We start from the raw sequence: 23,039 nt of genomic DNA, 5'->3' as shown, positions 1-23,039 counted from the left end.
GTGTTTTATAACACATGCTGAAAAGGATATTTAACACAAGCCTGTAAGTGAGAGCCAGTGATGCTGCCGCTCACCCTGACCTGATAGAGTCTAAATATGACAGTAACTGAAATAAACACAGGGACTATCATTAGTTTGCAATAAATCTCTCCTACACGTGGGTCGCTGGAGCTGTGTGACAGCATCTTACAAAGACAAAAGAGGAAGCATCCCCAGTGAGCAAAGGGAAGAACAGGAAAGGAAAGGTCCACAAACCATTGAAAGGTGAGAGTAAAAAGCAGTTGAAACATATGATTGAGGAAAAATGAGTCCTATAATTTTGTGAGGACTTAAGTCTCACTTTGTGAGGACAAAGAGTGTGTGGCAGGGTGCTGAAGGAAAGGCTTACAAGTATGGTTTTGCATATGGAGTCATTAGTAGAGGAAGAAATGTAACCAACATTTTCAGCACAGGTAAAAATGGCAAAGGGGCATCAAGATGTGGGAGAAGAGACAGACTGACCAGTGTAGAAGAGGTGGCGCAGTTTCTGAACAGGCCTTCTGCTCAAAAAATGATCATCTTACCCCTCTGAGACAATAGACAAGGCACTGTTTTCCACTTTGCCGTTCTAGTTGCCACCTTTCCCTGCTGTCTGATCCCAGAACCCAGGTGGAAATCAAACAGATCAGTAAAAAACACTGTGAAGTGTACTTTTAAAGCTCACCAACATTTTGACCAAGAAACCCTCACAAGTCTTGGTCAGCAGTGTTAGCTAACACATTTCCCAAGTTCCTTCTTCAAATACCTTGAAAAGGGAGACAAAAGAAAAATCGGACAGAAGAGGGTATGACCAAAGCTTTCACAGCTCGAGTCCTTGACCTCCAAAGCATTCGCTGAAGTCTGAAACAGTGCAGCTAACTTTACCTTTTGGTCTTCTCCCTATGCACTCTACAAATTTGCCTCTTTCATTCCCTCCAAGCAAGAAATTGCTTGGACCAAGGTTGTGTCAAAGGGATCTCACCCCAAGTTGTTACCTCAATTCAGCCACGTGGAAATAGCTCTTTTTTTACTTCTGAGGTTTCACTTTACTTGAAGTTTAAACCTCACAGTTACAGCCCTTTGTAATTTCTGATCAGTTTAAATTCTGTCTTTCATCCACGACTAGGGTTGGAACAACTCATTCTCAACAAATAGCGCATCCCAGGAGGTAAGAGTCTTTTCCATCTGCAGAGTATTTGACACCAATTGTAATTTACTCAAATGCATTTCTTGTTCTACCACTGCCAGAAGAATTATTCTGTTCTGCAGAGTTTTAGTTGTCAACACCATCCTGCAAACATCTATGCAACTGTTTAATTTACCAATTGTTTCAATAAGTACAATTATCTACCAAGTCAGCTTGTAAACAAAATACTTAATGTTCCAGACTGAGGCTTGCTCAGCTGTTATTGGTCACACTGGGGACTGGTTCTTGCCCTGAGCTGAAAGAGCAAAAATAATCATGTAGCTTATATACATTTCTGTTTCACTGCATAGTTTTGTGTTAGAGTTTAAATTTAACTCTTCTCAGATATTTTCCCCAATAATTTTTTACCAGAGAACAGACAAAACCAGACATAAAACTAGCTGCCAAAATTCACTCAAATGTTAATTCATGGCAAACATTTTTGGAATACCCACTTTCAAGCATATGGTTATACAGCCTCAGCCAGCAACAAGGCCTCTCGTCAATAGCGATAAGGTCAAAATCTTTGTAATTACATTACAGTGTTTATACCAGCCTCCTTCAGTGAGAATAGGAAGGCTTGTTAACAGGTTCATAAATCCAGGTGAAAAGATTAATCCATCCATCCAGGCATATATGTTATTATTGAATATATATGTTTTTAGAACAAATTTTAGGCAAATAACCAGATCTGTGTTTACTGTACTGTGCTGAATGCAGATTGGAGTCACTGTTTCCCTGTATATTAGGGGATTTATATTAGATCCAGAAGACCTATCAGCGTTATACTTCAATACAGCTTTTATTCTACTGGATCAGGTTAAACAGCTCCTGGATTCCTGATTGCGTCAAGTAGCGAGCAAATTTAACACATGAAGAAACCATCCCTCCATGTTAGCATGCTACAGAACTTCCTTTGCCCTTATCTGAAGTGACAGCCCCTCTGGGTATACACTCGTTGCTCTCCTTTATTTAAGCGGTACAGCTTCTTTTCTTTAAATGTACTTACTTTTTAATGGAAGACTAAACAACGGCTGTTACATCCTAATTTAATCTGTGTAAAACCTCACATCTAAAGGGTTTAGTCAATAAAATGAAAGGAGATGTTAGCACTGACTACAAATGCCCCAAACCAAACCCCAGCTTGGAATTCTCTTCCAAATAAAAACTACATGACATGCCTCCAACGGAGTTTACAGCCCAGTTTCCTGGCCTCTCTGCAAGATACTCATGCTGAAATCAAAAGAAACTGAACCCCTTGGCAAACTAAACAGCTGGTTTTATAAGAGTTACAGTTAACTCCTGGTTGTCCGTAGACAGATTATCCAGCTTGAGGCTCAGCGGGGTCCTGCTTTCCCAGAAAAGCTTTTGGCCACCACTCAGAGCCCAGTGTTTGCATCAGTCACCATGCTGCCTCTTGAAGTTTATAGAGGCTCTTGATATTTACCAATATCTCTTCACAAGCCTTTTAAAGGTGAGCATATATAACTTGTGGCTAGCGCAGTCTTATATGTTATATATATCCATTTTCACTTTACCCAGTTCATTTCCTATTAGCCCATAGGATTAAAAACCAGCTGTGGCGAAACACTTTTTAAATGTTTTGAACATGAAACTTTTCCTATAAGACAAGAACTTTTTTTCTAAACCAACACCCCAAATGCTTTTTTTCCTCCAGAAAATTTCCGTACAGAAATTAAATGAGTTCTTTATATCTTTACCTTCATACCTGCCACATTAAAACAATAGCTCTTTTCCTTTTGTACACATTTCATCAAATTTCTTCCCAACTGATAGTTATGGGAGAATATAAAACAAAAAATAATATTGCTGTAGACACTTCCTTTCCCAAAAAGGAAAAAATTCTGTACAAATTCCCAAACATATTCAAGGCTGTTGCTATATAAAAAATATACATATATTTTCTCAAATATATGTCAAATTGCCAAATTCTCCCAACATGTCCTCAGAAGGTTTAATATGAAGCTTTGGGAGAAACACTGCATAGGTTTTTAAGTTACAGAAATTAGTGCATTTTTTGTTGTTGTTGTTTAATGACAACCTGGCAGCAGTACAGTCTGGGCTTTTAATAATATCTTATTTTATATCTTCAAAGGAAAAATAAGTTCCTTGGTTTTGCAACCTGGGTTTGTGTGTTTTGACATGCTAGATGCCAATAAAAGGAATACTTTTCTGCTTGGGAAAAATGAAAGAGAAAACAAGGGAAGAAACTGTGTAGTGTAAAGGCAATGGGAAACTCACCTGAGATGCCACTGCCTTTACAGTGATCCATCTGGCTGCTGCCTCAGAGCAGTGTTTCTTGTGCTCAAGCTGTGTTCCAGATGCAAAAACCAGAGCGGTAACGCAGGAACCAGGGACAGGGTCTAGGAAGAAACAGGCATCTTCTTGATAACAGTAGCTTATAAATAATTTCCCTTCTGATTCACCGAGCACATGGAAAACCACCTGCTGGAAGAGAGCTTGCGGAACCGTCACCCCCAGGCTGTGATCCTGACATACCTCCCTTACCAGCTCCCTTGAGCTTCCTCAGACATGCTCCAAGGAGAGGGAAGAAAGTTGGAGACCTGGAGGACCACACTGAGATTCAGTGAGTTGCTACTGAATGACTCTTTGGCTATGCTCATGCTCTCTGGCGAACGTACCATACCACTCGCATGGCCTGGGGTCATATTACCCTGATGATTCATGAAGGATCCTGCCACAGCTCTGTTCTCTCCTATGAACTTAGGTTTCCATCACTCAGAAACCTGGATGACAGCAGTGCGGATGCGTGCAGGTCTCACTGAGCAATGGCAACAGTTTCGGCCAAGGCAACCAGGAGACCTAGGAGCTGGGAAGCAATCCCAGTTTAGACACAAATCCTGGTATCATGAGTGACTTCTTTTCCTACTGTGTCTATTTGTGTGTGCCCCAGCCCAGCCAGAAACCACTACTGGAAGCAATGAAAATGCACCATGAAATCTGCAGAAGCAGCAAAGTCTTTGAAAGCATTTGGCATTTTTACTTTAGGTGTGAGCTCTCTGAGGATGAGAAGAAAAGGAGGGAGGAGGGTTAATGCTGATATGATCCATGAGGGTGCTGTTGAGTCACAGGCACATTTCGGAAGCCACCCAGCTTTAGTCAATGCAGCCACAAAGAAGAGCGTGGTGCATGGGATGTTAGTGCCCTTCTGCACTCACAAAAATAACTCGCTCTCTCCATGCCTCAGGTGTCCTGTTCATAAATACAAATAATGTTTCTCTCCAGTCAGGATTCATTAACATCAGTAAAGCTATTAAGAGTTCAGATGGAAGTGTTTTCACTATAAATGTAAATATATGCCAATAATATTGCACACTAAGCTACCATTCCATTAAGAAATGTAACTGAAATACATTTAGTGAAGTAGAAAGATTTCTGGGGCATCTGTATGCTTCCACAGATTTCAAAAGGGCTCAGAGAGCAAAGGCTATGAACTGGCTCTGCTCCATTAATGTAAACACTGCTCCATTAGTTTTGGTTTCACTTTAATTGGGCAAGTTATCAGATATAATTTTTCCAGGACAGCACTGGACATGTAACCTAAAATTTTTCTTTCTGAACTTTAACAGTAACAGTCTCTTTTGCCAGAAGCCCTTTACAAATGTATGCTAAAGAAAACAACACCAGTAAAGTAAAAAGGACTGTTAGATACCTCATAATATGAACTGTCATTTTATGCCTCCTCACATGTTCAAAGCAACGTGCATAAATTACCCAGTTAATCCCAGCTGCTCAGCACTCTTCTCCTTCGTGGCACTGGCCAGTTCTATGCGCACCTGCATGGCCCAGGACCCTATACCAGGAGCAAGATGGATGGTGCGACCTTGTCCTTGTGTGTGCTGGCCAGCTGCCTCGAGCCCACCCAGCCACCCGTGGTATTCCATCAAGCCAAAGAACAACTTTCCTAGCGAGCTTTTCCATGCACAGCCACTTACCAGAAGCTGTCTCTTCCCGGGCTGCAAAGCAGCACTGCGGCTTTGTGTGCTGGGCAAAGCTAGGCAGCAGCTTGCAGTACCTGCTAAATACCCTCACGGGGTCTGTCAGCCCCTGGAGCAGGGAGGAGGCCATGGTGCGGCATTGCAAGCCCGCAAGATGTAGCCCCATAAAAAGAGCAAACCCTTGTCCGAGCCTCAGACTCAACAAGTAGGGCAGGATGGGGTTGTGTCCTCCCTGGTACCCTATCCCCATTTTACAGGCGAGGATGCCCCTGAGAGCCAAAACTGCACGTTGCCCCCACGTGCTCAAAGCAGTGGAGGAGCTCCTCGTTCCCTCCAAGTTTGCCAGGACACCGCTGTTGGGTGGGAGACCCCTGAATCTGCAGCAAAGCACAGTTCGAAATTCAGACCCTCCAAGACCACACACAGTCTCCCCAAAGCTTCGCTACTCTTGCCTACCACTAAATGTAAAGTTTCTTTTCGTAATGCAAAATGCAATTATAAACAGGCTAAGCCAAACAAAGCTCAAGTGTCCCCTCTTCTCCCCTGGGGAAAGGGTAAGAGCAAGGGTTTCTCCCTTCTCTCAACAGACGTGTTTGGGCAGCTAAATGGGTTAATGCACATGGCTGAACCACAGGGGCCATCCAAATGGGAAAAGTGAAGCAAAAGCTTTTAGCCTAAACCTCAGCAAAGGAGATTTGTCCTGCCAACAAAAACTTTAATGAATGTGTCCTACTGTCTTTCCTCAGTCCTCCGTTTCACTGCCAACTGGCTCTCATTTTGAAGCATTACATAAAATATTGGTACAACTTACTGATCCCTGCTTGGGTCTCTGCATTGAGTACACACATATTGCTACATATAATTCTTTTTTTTAAAAATAGAAATTATTTAAATAACTGAAATTATAGCCCGTCAAGATCAAGGGCCAAATTGCATTTGATTTTAACAGGATCAGGCTGTCACCACATATGTTAATTAATCCATGATAAACACATGTGTTTTAACAATGGAGATTAACTAAAGTAGGAACAGCTTATCTCAGATCTTTAAAGATTCCTTAAATATAGGTCCCCAGATCCCTGTTTTGTGGCTTCCCATCTTAAAGCACTTTGATATTTCACCTACCTCTGCTTTAATCTTACAACAGTCAGTGGTAGTGCAGAACTGCAGGGTTTCAGGGTAGGGAGTTGTCAGTGTTTGGGTTTTTTAATTAAATCTAAATAAATTTTAACTGGTTTGCAATCTAGGAATGTCTAGCAAAGGCGTTTAAATATCCTCACTCACAAAAAATTCAAACTGCAGCAAATTCAGACCTTCAAACTAAATCCTGAAAGATTCCAGGGGCATTTTCAGTTATACCTCTGGCTCTGTGACCTGGGCTGCAGAGCCGATCCCAAACTCAAAGGTATTTCTGTGTACCAGCATACACCATTCTAACAGCACCTCAAGTGCCCTGCGTGTACAATTTCAGAAGCGAGCCCAATTCCTCATGCAGGTTCAGTGACATGGTGCCCCAATCACAGAAGACTCAAATCGCATCCCTTGGTCCATCTCCGAAGTAATGGCATTAGGTAAGTTGCACAAATCCCTCTTGAACAGGTAGACTGAAGAAGATAAATATGCACACAACTGAAGTATGTGAACTGGTTTTTACACTTTCACTCATTAAATAAAAAATAATTTTAAAAAGTCAGTGTTTATGCAAGGAGTTTAACATCCCCTACTGTATCTTTTTTTTTTTTCCCCAAACCAGCAGGACAGGATTTGATGTAAAATTCAAGAAAGAAATCTCATTTTCTCTTGCTCATGGCAGAATTATATTGTTGCACTCTTGCCCCAATTCCCTCTTGGCATTTTCATTTCCTGACAGCAACTTTTTCCGAATGTACAAACAAGTAGGCTGGCTGTTTAAAAAGACAAAAATAAATCCTCAGTTTTTGTCTTTCTCTCTCATTTTCCTATGCTGTCTTCTCAATAAACATCCAAAAGCCCTCAGCTCAAGGCTCTGATCCTTCCTGCAGCACCACCCAAGGAAATTCTGGCAGTGCACAGAGTTGAACACCTACATAAACCTCTCTGGGGCCGGGGACTGAGCCCTCTCCATCCAGCTCCTAGTGTTCTGCAGTTCAGCACGGCATCTCTGCTGGGGGCTCCACACTGGTTTCAGCAGGATGCTCAGCTGCTACTGCCTGGAGGGCCCTAGGAGAGCTGTTTCTGCCAGTGAGGGGTCTCCCCACTGAACCAGGCTCAGTTCTTAAGAGGGCCTCACATGTAATACTAGAAAGTGCTTGTCAGCCATTGCCTTGCTGAAAGCATTTCACGCCTCACGCTTTCCTTCAGGATGTTTCTTACCCCTTGTCGCTGGTGGGAGGTGCAGCCCCATCACTTCAAGAGACCATTTACCAGGCATCATGGGGCAGTCTAGAGGAAAGCCATGAAAATGGATTTTTGTAGCTCAAAAGTGCGTCTGTCCAACTAAAGCCTGACAGTAGATTTGCCTACCAGAGAGTGCAAGAGCTGTTAGTTGCAAATGTACAGGCAACGTGACACCAGGCTTACCTCTGTTTTTCCTGCAACACACTCTTTCCAGTTGCCACAGACCTTTGCAAAGCAGAAAGGAGGTTGGAGTCAGACCTGCAGGTACTGTCCTTGCGTAACAGGTCCAGATCTGGTCAACAAGACTTACCCATTTACAAATCATCTAAACCAACACAAGGAAACTCAGCCTGTCTCTGGCTGCACTTCAGATGATCTATAGATACAGGTTATATGAAGTTAATCATGCTTACAAGAGCTTCATAGTCATTATTCAGTGAAATATGAAATATTTTTATCTATTAATTCTTCACTATCTGCAACTATTCCCCAGGGCACAATAGATAGTGAGTCAGCAGGCACAGATTTAATTATCAGCTTTTACTGTAAAATAATGATGATGTTTATTGATATCATTATGAGACAGACACTGAAACGAAGCAGATGTTAATCTGAGGTTAAGCTCCAGGAGGCGCCTAGCAGTCTGACCAAAGGGACTGATGTTCATCAGATAATAGAAGAGGAGACCTTCCCCCCTCCCTCTCCGGAGGCCTGCACAGAACTCACAGCGGGACAGCCTCTTTTTGCAAATTCCTCCTCGCACCATTTCCGACCCATCCGACAAGCAGCATGCCCCTGACAGAGCTTTTGGTCGGTTCTAGCAGGCTGTTTAACCTACCATCCTATTTTGCTTACATAGGGGTTTCATGATTGCATTTGGCTTATTTTTCCCAAGCACATTCTAAAGGGTGATGCCAGAGAAATCAAAACCAGAAAGAAACAAAGTGATCACAGAGTTGCTGTGGCATCACAGTTACTAGCAGAATTCCTGTCACTAATTCCCATCACACCAATGTCTGCCTTAAGTAAATCCACGGCAAGGCAAAAGGCTGCTCTCCAGTTCAAACAATACAACATAAAGGAAAGGGAGCTTCAGTGGAGGAGAGGATAACAAAATAACAGCAACTTTCTATGTTTCTCAGTCTGCTGTCACTTTCTACTGTTGACAGCAGTGATGTGACAGCCTGTATACTAATAAAAAATATGCTGGCAGCTGACACTTGTTGAAAGACATTAATGTTTTCTTGCAAAAGGACTAGCGAGCTGGCGCAAATGATCATTCAGGTGGGTACTTTTCATAGCCATTTCAGTGGTACACTTTTTTCCTAACAAGAACATGTCTGTTTCAGTGGAAGACGAGTGGAAAAATCCCTGAAGTCCTATTTTCTAGATGAACACTAGTGCTGCATCCTACAGCAACACTATACGTTTTATTTCTGTTATTACCATTCGTGGGTCAGCTAGGGCATTTTTAACTTACGCCATGTTGCAGCAGCATCCAGGCTCTTCTGGTCTCCTCCCAGCCCAGCAATGGTGTGGCCCAGCCCCCTGCCCAGCCTGCCGCACCAACAGGGTGAACTGGCTGTGGGGCTGGCTCGGGCAGAGCTGGGCACAGCACTGCAGGGCATGGCCTGAGTAAGTGTTGCACAGGAGGGGAGTCCCGTGCACTCAGAGACCTCTCATGCACTCAAAGATCTTGCTGTCTTAAGAGGTACAGGCAAAGCAGAGAAAAACGAGACACAGACAGAGGACCATATTGTCCAACATCAAAGAGCAGTCAAGTGGCGAACCTGGGACCAGAACAGAAAGTTCACGGATTACGTCAATTCATGAAATCCCTTAGGCCATGTTTTCTCTGTTAAGGTCAAAATCAGAAAGAGTTTGACAGAACATGAAGACCCTCTCCTTAAGGTCCTGCTCTTACCACCACCACCACCAGCTTGACACATGGATTCAGGACCCCCAACAAGCTGACATTGGTATATGTTTAAAATTACACAAAAGGGTTGCTTTAAGCAACTAGGAAGAGAGATTTAATACCACTGGAGATTGGCAGCGTTAATGAAGTGGGGGAGCAATGATCCTTTTTTCCAATTAAGAAGAGAAAAAGGAGAGAGACCAACCTTTGGAATTTCAACATGCAAGAACAGATCATTTGCAAGACAGCCATGCTCAATCTCTGTGCCTAGCTGAAGGGAATTTGTGGTTTCATTTCTGGCCCTTTTGGACTGTTTTTCATGTCAAAATTACATATTTGCTATAATTTGTCTCTCTTCCAAGATTTACTGAAACAAAGGAAACATTTGAATGAGATTTGAGACACTTCTTTCTCACCCGTCAGGAGGGTAATCCTCAACCTTCAGATAAATGCAGGCATGTGGTTTCCAGTATTCTCACTCCATATGTCTTCACAAACACCAAATAGATCTAACATAAAGAGGACAGGTTTTTTTCCCCATAGATCAAAAGGTTACGATGATGGACCTTGCCCAGGATGTTCCAGATTTTCATCCATGTACCTTCATTTGCACTCCCTATAGAATTACAAACTCCCTGGCACAGAAATTAGGGAACAGGTTGAAGGTACCAAGCCATTCCAGCGCTTCTGATCTTAGCCATATTAGCTGTATAACAGAACAAAAACGTAATGCCTGATTCAGGAATTGAGCTTTACAGGTGAACCATGGCAACATTTTGACTGCTCTAACTCTGAAACGAGGAAGACGCTTCATGGCAGTGTTTCATCCTGACTCTCATTCCTAAAGAAAAATGGGGTTTGATGCTTTGTATCAACTCTTTTCCTTCAGCATTTTGAAATAAACACTATATAGAGTAAACACTATAGCTCTTAAATCTGCTGCTTGCATTGCACCCTGTACGTGGGTTTGAAATCCACCTTCGTATGCTCATGTTCATATTGGGTCTGGGGAAACATCAATGAAAACAGAGGGAGCAGCTCCTGCAAAAGAGCAAAAAGGAAAGGCAGACGTAGAAAGCCAGGTTTGCAAGACACCTCACCGCCAGCCCCAGTTAAAGGAAAGTTTAATATGTGTATATGCACATTCACAGGAGGAATTTTTGCTGGTACAGCTGTTTCAGCCACAAATCACACACCATGGACTCTGACTCCTGTCTGTAGAGTAGGTCCAGCCCTTGCCTTACCCCAGAAGCAACAGTTTCCTTTGCTATGAAGGGCAATATAAGGTGAAAACTTGAGGCACCAAGCTCAAGCAGCCTTGATGCCACCAAAGCCGCCTGATGTCCTGTACGAGCTGCTGGGTCTGGAACTGGCATGAACAGGTCAGGCAGGGGGAACAGCAGCTGGACTGACAGCTGCCAGGTCAGCTCCACCACTTACTGGCTGGGAGTGCATCTCTCAGCGCTTTTGGTTTTCTTGCTATATGGCTGGATACCTTCCCATAGCAGGGAGAAAGGGGAAAAAAAGAAGGAAAGAAGGAAAAAAAACCCAACAAAAACCCCAGAGTGCTTTACATGGGATTTTCCTATTGAAGAAGGATGCGGATGCAATTAATCCTTTCCAAGAAAGCAAACATGGAGCTAGACAAGTTTTTCTTCGAAATTTCATTGACAGACCAAAGGATACACTGTGGTGTTCCTTTCTGCCATACATGGACAGAAGTTATACATAATGCAAAGCCATAAATGTTGACAGACTTTTGCAAGAATTTGCATTTATTTTTCATAGCCCCAAGAGATCAATCTGTAAAGACATCCCATAAGAGACTGCATTTGGCCCTGAAATATTGTCCTGAGAGACAGTGTTTCTCTCTTCCACCTGACACATTTTACAGAGGTTATCAGCATATGGATTTGCACCTCAGCTGTGTCATGAGCAAAGAATTGCTATTGTTCTAATATGCTACGCTGGGACATTTAAACATTGATATTGTCAGGTACTACTTTACAATTCCCATTAGATTTGTTGTAAAGCACACATTTATGAAATAAAATATTGCTGTATTCACCCATAAAACTCCATGTTATAACAGTACTGAGCATCTGGTTTTAATGAGAACTCGGGAAACTTACAGTTCAAGCTGGAACTCTGTTCTTCCCTAAGCTCATTGTGTTTAACTTCTGCATCTCAGATGTGAACAGGTTCTGCAGAAGTCTTATTGCCCCCATGAAAGCTAGGTACAACAGGCATACAGGTTAGCAGTTAGGTGATGTATCAGGGGCAATTCCACTTCCTGACAGAGCAACTTGAACAGTGGTAGTAAAACAGGACAAAGAAACAAGACGAAACAGTCGCTAATGGTGCTAAATGCAAAGTGGTTGAATTAAAGTTGGGCAGTTAGCTATAAATGCAACATTTAATAATTTTCAATTGATCAACTTTGCTAGCAAATAAATGGATTTTAATCTGTGGTGATTTTATGAGTGTTCTACTATACATTTAGCATTTGCACATTCATTTCAATCTTTTTTTTTTCTTTTTATTTATTTTTCTTCTTTTTCTTCTTTTTTTCTTTTTGAGGCTTTTCTCTTCTCCTACAGCTTAGGCATGCCCTCAGCTAGAAGTCTGGTTAAAAATTAGACCCCAAAACCCTCTCCAAGAAAAAAAATGGAGTTTCAAAGTACAGGAAGAATGTTTAATGAATGCAAACACTCCTAAAATCTAAAAAAAGAAATTTGAAAGTTCTGCAAAACCAGGGGCTCCAGTGGCATTCACCAGACACTTAAAGGAAACCTCAACAGCTTCCTTTCAACTATGGTCCTGCACATTCACATGACTCTTCTGTGAAGGTTATCCAAATCCTTGTGATCTGAAAAGCTCTACAAGAAAAAACTTTCCAGAAAGTCCTGAAGGAAAAAAAAGGAAAGCTTCAAGTCTCATACTCTGCAGGACTGGAGCTATGACTGGAAATCTTGCATGTGTTTACCTGGCCTCTCAGGTTTTGCAACACTGATTATGGATGTTCAGCAAGTGGGACATGAACCGCAAACTTGCTGTCACTTTCCTATCCAGCAGCCAAAAATACAAATCATGCACTCACAATTATATTTACCTTCTAGAGTTTTAAAGAAAAATGTATCCTACAGCTCAGATACCAGTAGATGGATGCCACTTTCATCTAACGCCTGAAATACTGAAGTAATTCACTGTTGTGTCCCTTCCACCTGGCAGTTGGAAATCGTCAAAGTTATACCCTTCTGGGAATATCTAAAGTTCCTATTTGAGAAAGCACCAATTGATATTGCTTCTTAGCCATGGTGGTGAAGAAGACAGATGGTCTTCCTACATAAATCTGTGTGTTTCAATGGGGCGAGGTGGTCACTCAGCAAGATAGACAGTGTATGGTAAGCAGACCACAGTTCAGGTAGGTAACCAACAAAAAGGTGTACAGATTTGATCTACATTCTCTATTAGCTTGAGTGCATCAGTGGGCATGTGTGTAAAGCAGAGTCCAGCATGAACAGAGGCTGCAGCATGGCTGCACCATGGCCCTGCCCAGAGCTACTGACCTGCACCCAACAGTGGCTGCACAGACCGCATTCACCCACAGGCTGAGGAAAGACTGAGACACTGGACCCTTGGGAAGAGCTTAACTCCTCTGAAACTCCTCAGCTTTGTCATATTTCTTGGATATATGCATTGTGCGTTAATACAACAACATAATCTGTTCTATTACATCCTTAAACCAATTCACTCTGTGCTGATGTAAAGACAAAACCACATAAACAAGCATATGAAAGAACCTCAAAACACTGCACTAGAAATGGTAGTTTCACATGTGGAAATAATAGGAGAGGTCTATAAAATAGAGTTTACATTAATTTCTGTCATATGAGAGATGATCTATATTTGTCTTCAGGAAGGCCTGTTCTGATGAACCATTGCCTTTAACCACTGTTTCTTCATCCCCTCTCCCTTTTCTAGACCATTTGCAAAATAAATGAACTCCCTATTTCATTCTTATTTTTATAATGATGAGATTTGAAACCTGCCAGCCGTTGTCATGCAAGATGTTTCCTATCCTTCTGGGCATTTGTTTGGCTGTTATGTTTTTGCAGAAGCAGACTGTGGATGCTTGTTATCTATGCACAGCATGCAGGATAAATGCAAATGCTTCATAGTGTACTAAATATGACCCTTTGATTTCACAAATGGGAAGCAGAGGGATACTACCTAGGTTAAAGAGCCATCTAAACGTAGCATTGAATGACCTGTAATAGAACAATGGATGGAGAAAAAAAAGCAGCAAAAATCAAACCAGAAGAGAAAATACACATTAAACTGGAAAAAGGTGAAACGTGAAATCTATCCCTTTTCTATAAACACATGTGGAAAGAATAACACCTAGCCTTTTTATTCTTGGCTTCTTCCTGCCCCCTGCCCCCCCACCCCCCAACCCCCTTTACATTCCAAGAGAAGATCTGCCAACTTTTGGCCGTATCCGTTTCTCTTCTGTTGTTTGCCAGTATTAGTGCTCTCTAGCACACATTCTTTCCTAAGACTTCAAAACGAGTCATTTGTTAGGTCTAACTGTTTAAAGAACCCAGCCACCCTTCCCTCCTTCACTTATAGCAAGCTGGGTGGTATACAGCACATTCTCACACCCCAGCTTACACACTACAGGATTGGTTGAAATCTTTAATTGAAAAGACTCTTGAACCAGAATTCACACTGCATGCCTTGTGTTATTGTAGATCAGAAGACCTCGCACCGGTATATTCGAATGCTTCTAAATCGCCCTTCATCCTAAAATATACACCGAGGCAAACATACCTGTGCTTTGCTTATTGAAGCCTCCTGATACAGAGATTCAGTACTTTTGTTCTGTAATGCATTTCTAAAATCTTAGATCTGGATCTGCTTATCATTACACATATAAACAAAGGGTGAATTCACCTCTACACAAAAAGTTAGCACAATTTAACTGTTTTAGGATTTAAGTTGAACTCTATGGTGAACTTAGCTCTAGACAAAGGGCTGAGTTTTACCAAAAAAGATCATTTAACATCACACAAAAATAAAATATTGAGTAAGTTAAGGTGTACAGAGCCCAGTCTTTGCATATAGTAATGTGAAAATGGGATTTGATTCAGATTTGGTGTAAAACAAGTCAATGGTAACAACTGTGCTAAAGGTGCATCCACTGCAAATGAGCCTTAATCTGTCTCTGAAGCAGCAAGAAACTTAGATCTCAATCAGCTTGATTCCAAGTCTGCCAATGTTAATGTTAGCTTTATTTATAAGGATAGCTTTTCTGTGGGAATTTCTTTCAAAGATCAAAAAACACACCACACTGAGAGCTATTAGAATATAGGTAATAATTCTTGTGTTCTCTCTCTCTCTTTCTTTCCATTCCTTTTTTTTCAAGTGGGGAGGAAGCTTGCAAGGACCTGCTGAGTTATTTGCCTGACACCACCGCACGAGCAGTGGAGCGAGGAGCAGAACCAAGAGCTCCTGGTTGCTCACTACCACTGTCTAACGTAGCAGCATCCTCAGCCACAAAGCTCTGAATTCACATTATGAGGGAATGTCATACGGGATGCAGAAGAGTAGGGAACCACTGGATGGATGAAGACTTTGGGTTTATTATTACATCCAGCCACAAGGTAGATCAGATCCAGATCCCACTGCCTCGACATTTGGCAGTAGCCATTTCTGGGGCCATGGCTCACTTGCTATTAGGAAAATGGGCTCATAGTGTGTTTTGATGTACTTGATAGCGATAATTAGGTATGAGAAAGGAGAAAAGAACTGTTACAATTACAACGTATAATAAGCAGTAGGGAGTGCCTCATTAAATACCTCCTGGAGGTGGTATTTAGCAAATTCCTGCATTTAGGCAAAAAAACCCACCTCTTAGAGGTCAGAAATCATTGTATAGTGATTAAGCATAGTGACAAAGCCAAAGAATGGGCAGTTAATACCATGTTTAGGCTTTCATTCAGGAGTTTTTGCAGAGAAGAGTGTTACTTAAAACTAACTGCTCTTGACCATTGGAGAACTGAGAAAAGATACTATAATCTTATGCAATCCCAGTTTTGGTCTGTTCCCTTGACCTGGATTAACCTTTTTCCTTTTATCTGTATTTTAATTCCAAACACCTCACTTGAATGTGACTGTATCCAGGTCTCTGCTAAAACCTTTAATGAGGAACACTAAGGTCAGTGGAAATAAGTTTGAAATCTATTATTATTTCATACAAATACTGTAGGGATCCTTGAATGTCCCATAATTATTACTGATTTTGGTCTCCAGTGAGATGTTTAGCATCTGGCTGTATTTAGTTTACTGATTTCTTTTTTCTTTTTCTTTTTTCTTTTTTAAATGGTTACCTTTCAAGAGCTGTTTAAGATGTTTCTTCTTCTAAACCCACTATTTGCAGGCGCACACACTGCACAAAGGCTGCACAGAACTGAATTCGTGCAGACAAGAATTGAACAGCAAAATGGCCATTAAAATCTTAGTCTAAATATTTCTATTTCTCTCTTGGGTGAGAAAAGGATAAATTTATATATTGCACACTTTCACTACTCTTGCATTATGACGAATTACTATTAATAGACTAATGAAATATCAACTGTGCATTCTCTCAAGTTGTTACATCAAACTCAAATGTATTGTTTTGTGCAATTAGTATTAACAATCATGTCCATTAAAATGTGTACACTGTTCCATAGACTGAATATGGCACATAAAACTTGTTGGCTTTAATCAATAAAAAGCCCAGAGCTGCACAAAAATTGCTGGATCATGAGACTAAGAAGCTATTAAACAGGTTTTGTGGTTTTTTTTTTTAATAATAAATCTCTTTTTTTTATGTGGGCATGAGTAGCTAATTCTTATATAAACTATTAAGTATTCTTTTCATTTTTTGCATCATATTAACACCTAGGGGACTTATTAATGGACCAGAACTCCAGCTGCTCTGTTTCCACTAACTGCTCACATAAAAGTGAGAAATTATCCTACATGTTGTCTTTGACTTACTTTCAAAACCATTCCAAACTGGTTTGGATAAAGGCCATGCGGGTATGGCCAATACAGCTACATGGACTCAAACCTGGCTGGCAGGCAGGATCCCATAAGCTGTAATGAGTGTACAGTGAGGGTCAGACTGACGGGGCCAGATCAGGGGTAAGGTGGACAAAACTGTCCATGAACCGAAGCTCCAGGAAGGCATGTGGCATAAAGCTGGATGCTTGGATAGATAACGATGTCATGCAGCAGTGAGTGCGAGCACAAAGGTGGGTCTAGAACACCAATGTTCTTAAAATTAATTTTGGAAACATAGACTAACTTCTTACCTGGAAAAAAAGGCAGCTGCCAGGCTACAGGGTCTTGATCTATGAAGTGTAGAAATTCCTTCTAGACTTTAGTTTAGCTCCTGCTTGCGCCTAATAGAACAAAAGTGTTAGAATCATCCCCTCCAAAAACTAGGCAGGGAGAAGACCTTTTGGTTGTAACACCTGGGCTTGAGAAGGAAGACATGATAGTGGCCATGGTCCCAATGCAAAAGGGCTTCTGCATCTTTATAGCTGATTATTGCAGCAGTTGCCTCAAAACTCGAGTTCCAAAGCCTTGAAATTGCAGGATATCGAATAAGGCTGGTTAGAAGGGACTAAGGCTTTTCACTGGTCTGAACCTAGTCCACCTCAGTACTGAGGGGTGCCTGTAGATTAATCCCATGATGAATAGTCTTCACAAAGTTGGCTGTTCCTGGTCCACATCAAAACTGGCACTAAACAGCAGTCTCAATAAAAGATCAGAGGAACGTGAGCCAACTTAGGCTATCACCCTTGCAGATTGCGTTTGGGGGTGCATTCCTGGGGCTCTGGGGGAGGCTTCTAATGCCACTAACATCTTTCCTTTTCACATGCACAGAGATAAAGATGGCAAGTTATCAGGGAGTAAAGTAATAACACCAAGTGTGTCTTGAAGACTGAAGGAACAGTGTCGGCATCACCCTGAAATAACATGAGATAAAATTACTCCCAGTAAGACAAAACCACAATATATGTTAACAAGGCAGAGGTTTCTCTTAATACCATTCCGAATATTTTTTTACTTTTTCCCTAGATTTTTTAAAAAAATATTTTCATCCCGAAAGAGATTACGGCAATGGATAACTTTTTGTCTGAACAGTTAAACCTCTGCAAAGCTGCAAAGGACTGCAAAAGGGACTCAAAATGAGATGTGTCATGCATTCCTATGACACAGAACCATCACACTGCCTATGTCCATTATGAATGAGCATGAATCATTCCCCACTTGTTTATGATGAAAATATGGCTTTAGAGAATTGAAATGTCCATTTCAAGAAACTCAGGTTTTACTGAACTAAATAAACTAATTTTCTCCCTTGCTCTTTAGAATTGCCTAGTAGTTTTCTCACTTCTGATTTGTCAAGCTTTACCCCCCCTATCTTGCTAATTTCTTCTTTTACAGTTTAATATAACACATTAATTTCATTTTTAAGAGTCAGAGTATACCAGTAGGACTTGAGATCAATACTAAGTCAGCTACTTACCCAGAAAGTCTAATAATTTTAAATTTGGGGGATTTTTTTTTGCATACCTGAACAAATTTTAGCCAAAAAAAATGAGGAATATCCACAATATAACCATTTCAATTCAACTGATCTACAGACCAGTAAAGTCTGAGAATAACATCTTGGAAATCAGTCTGAAAAAATATTGTGAAGCCATGGATAATAGTTCTAGGCAAACAAATAGCAACATTCATAACAGTCATTAAAATGTGCAGAAAAAGGAGTGCATGGCTTTTACTGGTTTATGGGAAGGTAAAACTGAAAAAAATAAATAAAACTTACCATATTCAAGCTGGCGTCTACCTGTGAGCTGCAGAAGATAATCCTTATTAGTGCAGATTTTCTAGGAGTGAACAATCCCCCCATGATATCTGCATGTGCTGCACCGACACATTAGCACACTGTGGCTATATGAAACAAATGGAGCTATCAAGAAACATGACATGGGTTAACTGAAACCATATTTTTGCAATCTTTTAAAACAAAAGGAATACAAGGGATCATTTTTTATTTTATTTTACAAATCAATAGCTTTATAAACATACAAATAAACCAAATATATTATATTAGTGTTGAAACACCATTTCAAGATTTTACACTAAAGATTATTTTGTTTACAGCTGAGTTTAGGAAACATTTAAAACTCAAAACACCCTAATTACAAAAATGTATCAGCTTGATTTTCCTATCTTATTCTGTAAAGAATGCTATAAAATTTAAGATTACCTCCTTAGACTGAAGGAAAGCAAAGTAAACAAAACATAGGGTAGAATATGAAACTAATTTGTAAGGAGTCTGAAACACCTCGGTTTAGACAACATTCAAAGTTACAAATCTTTGTTTGATTGGGGAAGCTTCCAACTAAATGTTGACTGTCAGTCAACACAACACTTTTATTTTAAGCACACAAACATATTTAACTAGAGATAATCAAAGTGCAGGGATCAAAGTCATTTTACCGTCTAGCTCTCATGGAAATAAAATGCTTTATTGAATCAGGGCCTTTTTACCTGGACTTTCTTCCCATCAAAATACATCAGATCAGTAATGAACTGTGAAAGACCAGGGAATCCAAACTAAATGCTTTTAATAATGTTAATGAAATTAAACTATACTGAACTTAAAGTAAAATCTACCAAATACAGTTGGTTCAAGCCAGTGGTTGCCCTTGCCTGAATACGGTTTAGTGTGCCAACTCTCCTCAGCTATTATTCTTTCCATGGAAGTACCCATGCTATCATTCACACAAGAGAATGTGTCTTCATTGCTACTAGTTTTACCTAATCTCTGGAAATGCCTATTGTACAAGTTTATTCTCAATTCAGAACTGATGTGATTAGAAAACAGACTCCACAATTCAAAACCACCAGCAAAAATCACTTTAGAAGATAAACAAATGAGTGACAACTCTCTACACAACAAAGCATTACAATTTTTGTAATTCAGACATCTTGGGCTCAATGTTCTTACTGTTTACATCAACATAAATCAGAACTGACTCCAAAAAGTTACTCAAGTGTGTAATTGTTTTGGAAAAGGGGTAAGAGCCTTTCAATACTCTTTTCCCATCATTGGCCTACAGAGCCTGTAAGCAAATTGCAACATCCTATAACTTACTAAAAACCAAAAAGCAGGATGGTAAACAAACAACTTTTGCCACTATAATCCAGCTAATGAATTACAAGGATCACTAGTGGTGGACACTGTAGTGATATTTAAAGAAGGTGCCTGACAGTTACAGTAGCAGGCTTCAATGACACAGGACTGAGAGATCCCCTGCAAGGAAAAATTATTACTAATGTAGCTGATTTCCAGATACCTTCTGGAAGTTGTGAAAATGACCTTAGGAAGTCAAGACCACTGGTGAGAATCACTTGATATGATAAACAAGTAAGCTACCATGCTGTATATACCAGAGATAAATAAGTGAGTTAGTTCTTAGTAAATAACTGGAAGGGAACTGTAGCTGTTAGAAAGCCAGACGTGAGGAAAACCGGTGTTGTTTTCCAATTGTTCCCATGGATTTTATCAAGCAGCACAAATCAGTTATGTGGAAGTCAGTCAAAACTGAGGAGTTTTTTTGTTTCATTGTCCCACTCCTCTGTTCTTTTGGAGCAGCAACTGGCTGGACTTCTTTTCCCACATTAAGTTCTATATAACGTATAACAAACCAGGGTTTGCTGCCAGACACACTTGTGTGGGGCAAGGACAGCTCCAGCACATGCTTCCCCACAGGACTGAAAGCAGACTCAGCCCCACTACCTCAGTCCAGAAACAATTCTGTAATGCTCTGAAGGACCAGCGTAGACTGGAAAATTTAATGGAAGCATCACCTTTCCTCTCAAATGTTACTCTCACTTCATAGATGTGACCATTATTAATGCCATATGCTCACAAACAACCCTCCAGTCCACCAAACCTGAGAAATGCAAGAGCTCATTCAGTGCTTACTGACAGAAGCAGATACAAGAATAATTCTAGTGGAGTCTAAGAAGTTACACTGGCCTGACAGGAGTGCCAGGGAGAGGCTTGAAATGTCCATGAAAATATTTTAATAAAAAGATTAATTTTTAACTAACTTTCCTGCATCATCTTCCATTCCAGTTTCTCTGAAGTTGTCCTTGTGGAGCATTTTCCAGGCAGTTCCTAGACTCGGTGTATGTGTAAAGACCACTAGCAACAAACTCCATTAGAAAATAACTCTCTCTGACAAGTCACCCACTCGTCTGTTTTCCCCTCGGTGTCCTTTTAGCAGGCAATTAATGAAGTTAGCAGCAGTGACCCTTAAAGTGATACTTATAGAGTACTAATAGATTGCTCACAGTAATTCCTCCAAGCAGAGGTGACAGAGAAGGACTTCTCTGTTCTGTTTTGATTTGTGGGGGGGGGTTTCTAAAGAAGATTTTAATGGAAAAATGAGGGTTGCTTCAGTGTTTCATGAGTTCCCATTCTCTACTGACTTCCTCCTTCCTCCTTTTCCCACTCAAACCCAGGCTGCTTCTAGTCTGGCTGCATCAGCAGGCTGGCTGGGGCGAGCTCGCAGGGCTCCCTTTCCAGCAGGGGCTTGGGGCAGATGCTCCAGGGAGCCTGGGGAGGGCCCTTCGCTGCTCCCATGGGCTGATGCGATTTCTCACCAACAGGAACCTGTTGTTGACAGCCTTGTTCTTTCTCCTCTTCTGCCAAAGTCTCTGCTGCTTTGTCGTATGTTATAGGCTGTTCTTCCACTGGAGAAAACAGATATGTATTACTGATAGCCATTTGAGAAGCTTCACAGCAACTAAGCTGAATGAAAGCTAATGACAGCTATAGGAGAGCACAGAATCGAGTTTGGAAGATTACAAAAACAGTTCCCGTCAAAAGAACTAGAGAAGCAGGCAAAGTCAAGAACTTCCTTTAGATTTTAAGTAATTACTTGTCCTAGAAAAATTTAATGGTTTTCTGTTTTAATACATATGAACAAGAAAAAGCATGCCCGTGACAGGAAGACTGGGCAAAATTAAAGGCCTGGCAAAATTAAAGCCTCTGCTCCACAGTAAAAAGATCTTAGAATTATTCACTGGCATGGTACAAGATTATTTACCAATCTTGTCTAAAATGGTTGAACTACTTTTGCTAAGATTTTAAACTACAAAAACCCCAGACACCTGTCATGGGAAACTTCTGTTCCAATAGCTACATCTGTTAAAACTATAAATGAAAACAGAGCCTCCTAATGGGAAACATCAGGCTTCCTTTGCTGGACAATACAGTTGTACACATGCTCACAAAATTAGTCCAACCAAGTAAATGTGAGGCATATTTTCTACTGATGAATAAAGTGACTTCCCAACACGCATCTAAGGAAAGGATGGGCAATTTTGAAAATCTTGCAAGATGCCTGCCCATTCAAGTATCCTCAAATTATTTCTCTTTGCATATTTCTAAATGACTGATGCAAACTGGGTCCTCTAGTAACTTCTGTAGTTAGGAGCTATATATGATAAATAAGACAAATGGTTAAGGATACCAGTCTTTCTCCATCAGTTCTCACTGTCTGAGCAATTAGGAGGTTCAGTTGCCATCTATAAGGCAGCATTTCTTCAAACTTGGAGGGGTCCAGCTGGTAACCTGGGGGCCATGGAAGCCTGTTGTGTGCTTCTGTGCTGCCTGCTGCCCTTGCACCAGGAATGAGAAGCACATCTCCTTCACTCATCTCACCTTTGTTTAAGCACCAAACATGCCCCAAGCAGTCATACACCTTGTTTAACACAAAAAGCAGAACTGCAGTTGCTGCCACAAGGCAAAAGTTTTCTGGGTGCAGCGGGTTGACCTTGGCTGGATGCTAGATGCCCACCAAGCCGCTATAACACTCCTCTCTTCAGCAAAATGGCAGTGCAGGATGGGGTGGGGACCAAGATGGAAAAAAAACCACTTGTGGGTCAAGATAAAGGCAGTTTAATGACACAATAGCAAAAGCTGCCCATGTGGAAGCAAAGGAAAACAAAAGATGTTTTTCTCGACTTCCCATCAGCAGGCAATGTTCAGCCACTTCCCAGGAAGCAGGGCTTTGGTATGTGTAGCAGTTGCTCCAGAAGACAAGCACCATAAATAATAAATGCCCCCCCCCCCCTTCCTCTTCCTTTCCCTTAGCTTTTACATCTGAGCAGGCATCATACGGTATGGAATGTCCCTTTGGTCAGTTTGGGTCAGCTGTCCTGGCTGTGTCCCCTCCCAAGATCTTGCCCACCCCCACCCTACTGGAGAGGCGAGGGGCATGTTGGAGAGCCAGCCTTGATGCTGCAGCGCTGCTCAGCAGTGGCCAGAGCACTGGTGTGTTATCACCACATTTCCAGCTACCAACACCAGCACAGTGCTGGGAGGGCTGCTGTGGGGCTCAGCCGGGCCCAATACACTGGGAAGACCTGGCCTCCTTACACCATTTCAGTAATCCTGCCTGAATGGATGAGGACTGTT

The 23,039-nt window shown here is 41.2% G+C and overlaps 1 protein-coding gene and 1 long non-coding RNA gene across 2 annotated transcripts in view; both read right to left on the bottom strand.

The window, feature by feature from the left end:
• Nucleotides 1-23,039, bottom strand: part of LOC130144671 (uncharacterized) — a 178,074-nt gene that overhangs the window by 10,428 nt on the left and 144,607 nt on the right. The gene's annotated exons all lie outside the window — the stretch shown is intronic.
• The window catches only part of EGF (epidermal growth factor), a 60,850-nt gene continuing 58,786 nt past the window's right edge, over nucleotides 20,976-23,039 (bottom strand). The window contains exon 25 of the mRNA XM_056328579.1: nucleotides 20,976-21,310. Coding sequence (XP_056184554.1) covers nucleotides 21,087-21,310 — 224 coding nt within the window. The 3' untranslated portion in view covers nucleotides 20,976-21,086. The remainder of the gene's footprint in view (nucleotides 21,311-23,039) is intronic.

This window comes from Falco biarmicus, chromosome 1 (assembly GCF_023638135.1).
Source record: "Falco biarmicus isolate bFalBia1 chromosome 1, bFalBia1.pri, whole genome shotgun sequence".
Lineage (NCBI taxonomy): Eukaryota > Metazoa > Chordata > Aves > Falconiformes > Falconidae > Falco > Falco biarmicus.
Note: the sequence above shows the minus strand (reverse complement) of the source record. Positions and strands in the feature narration are given on the sequence as shown.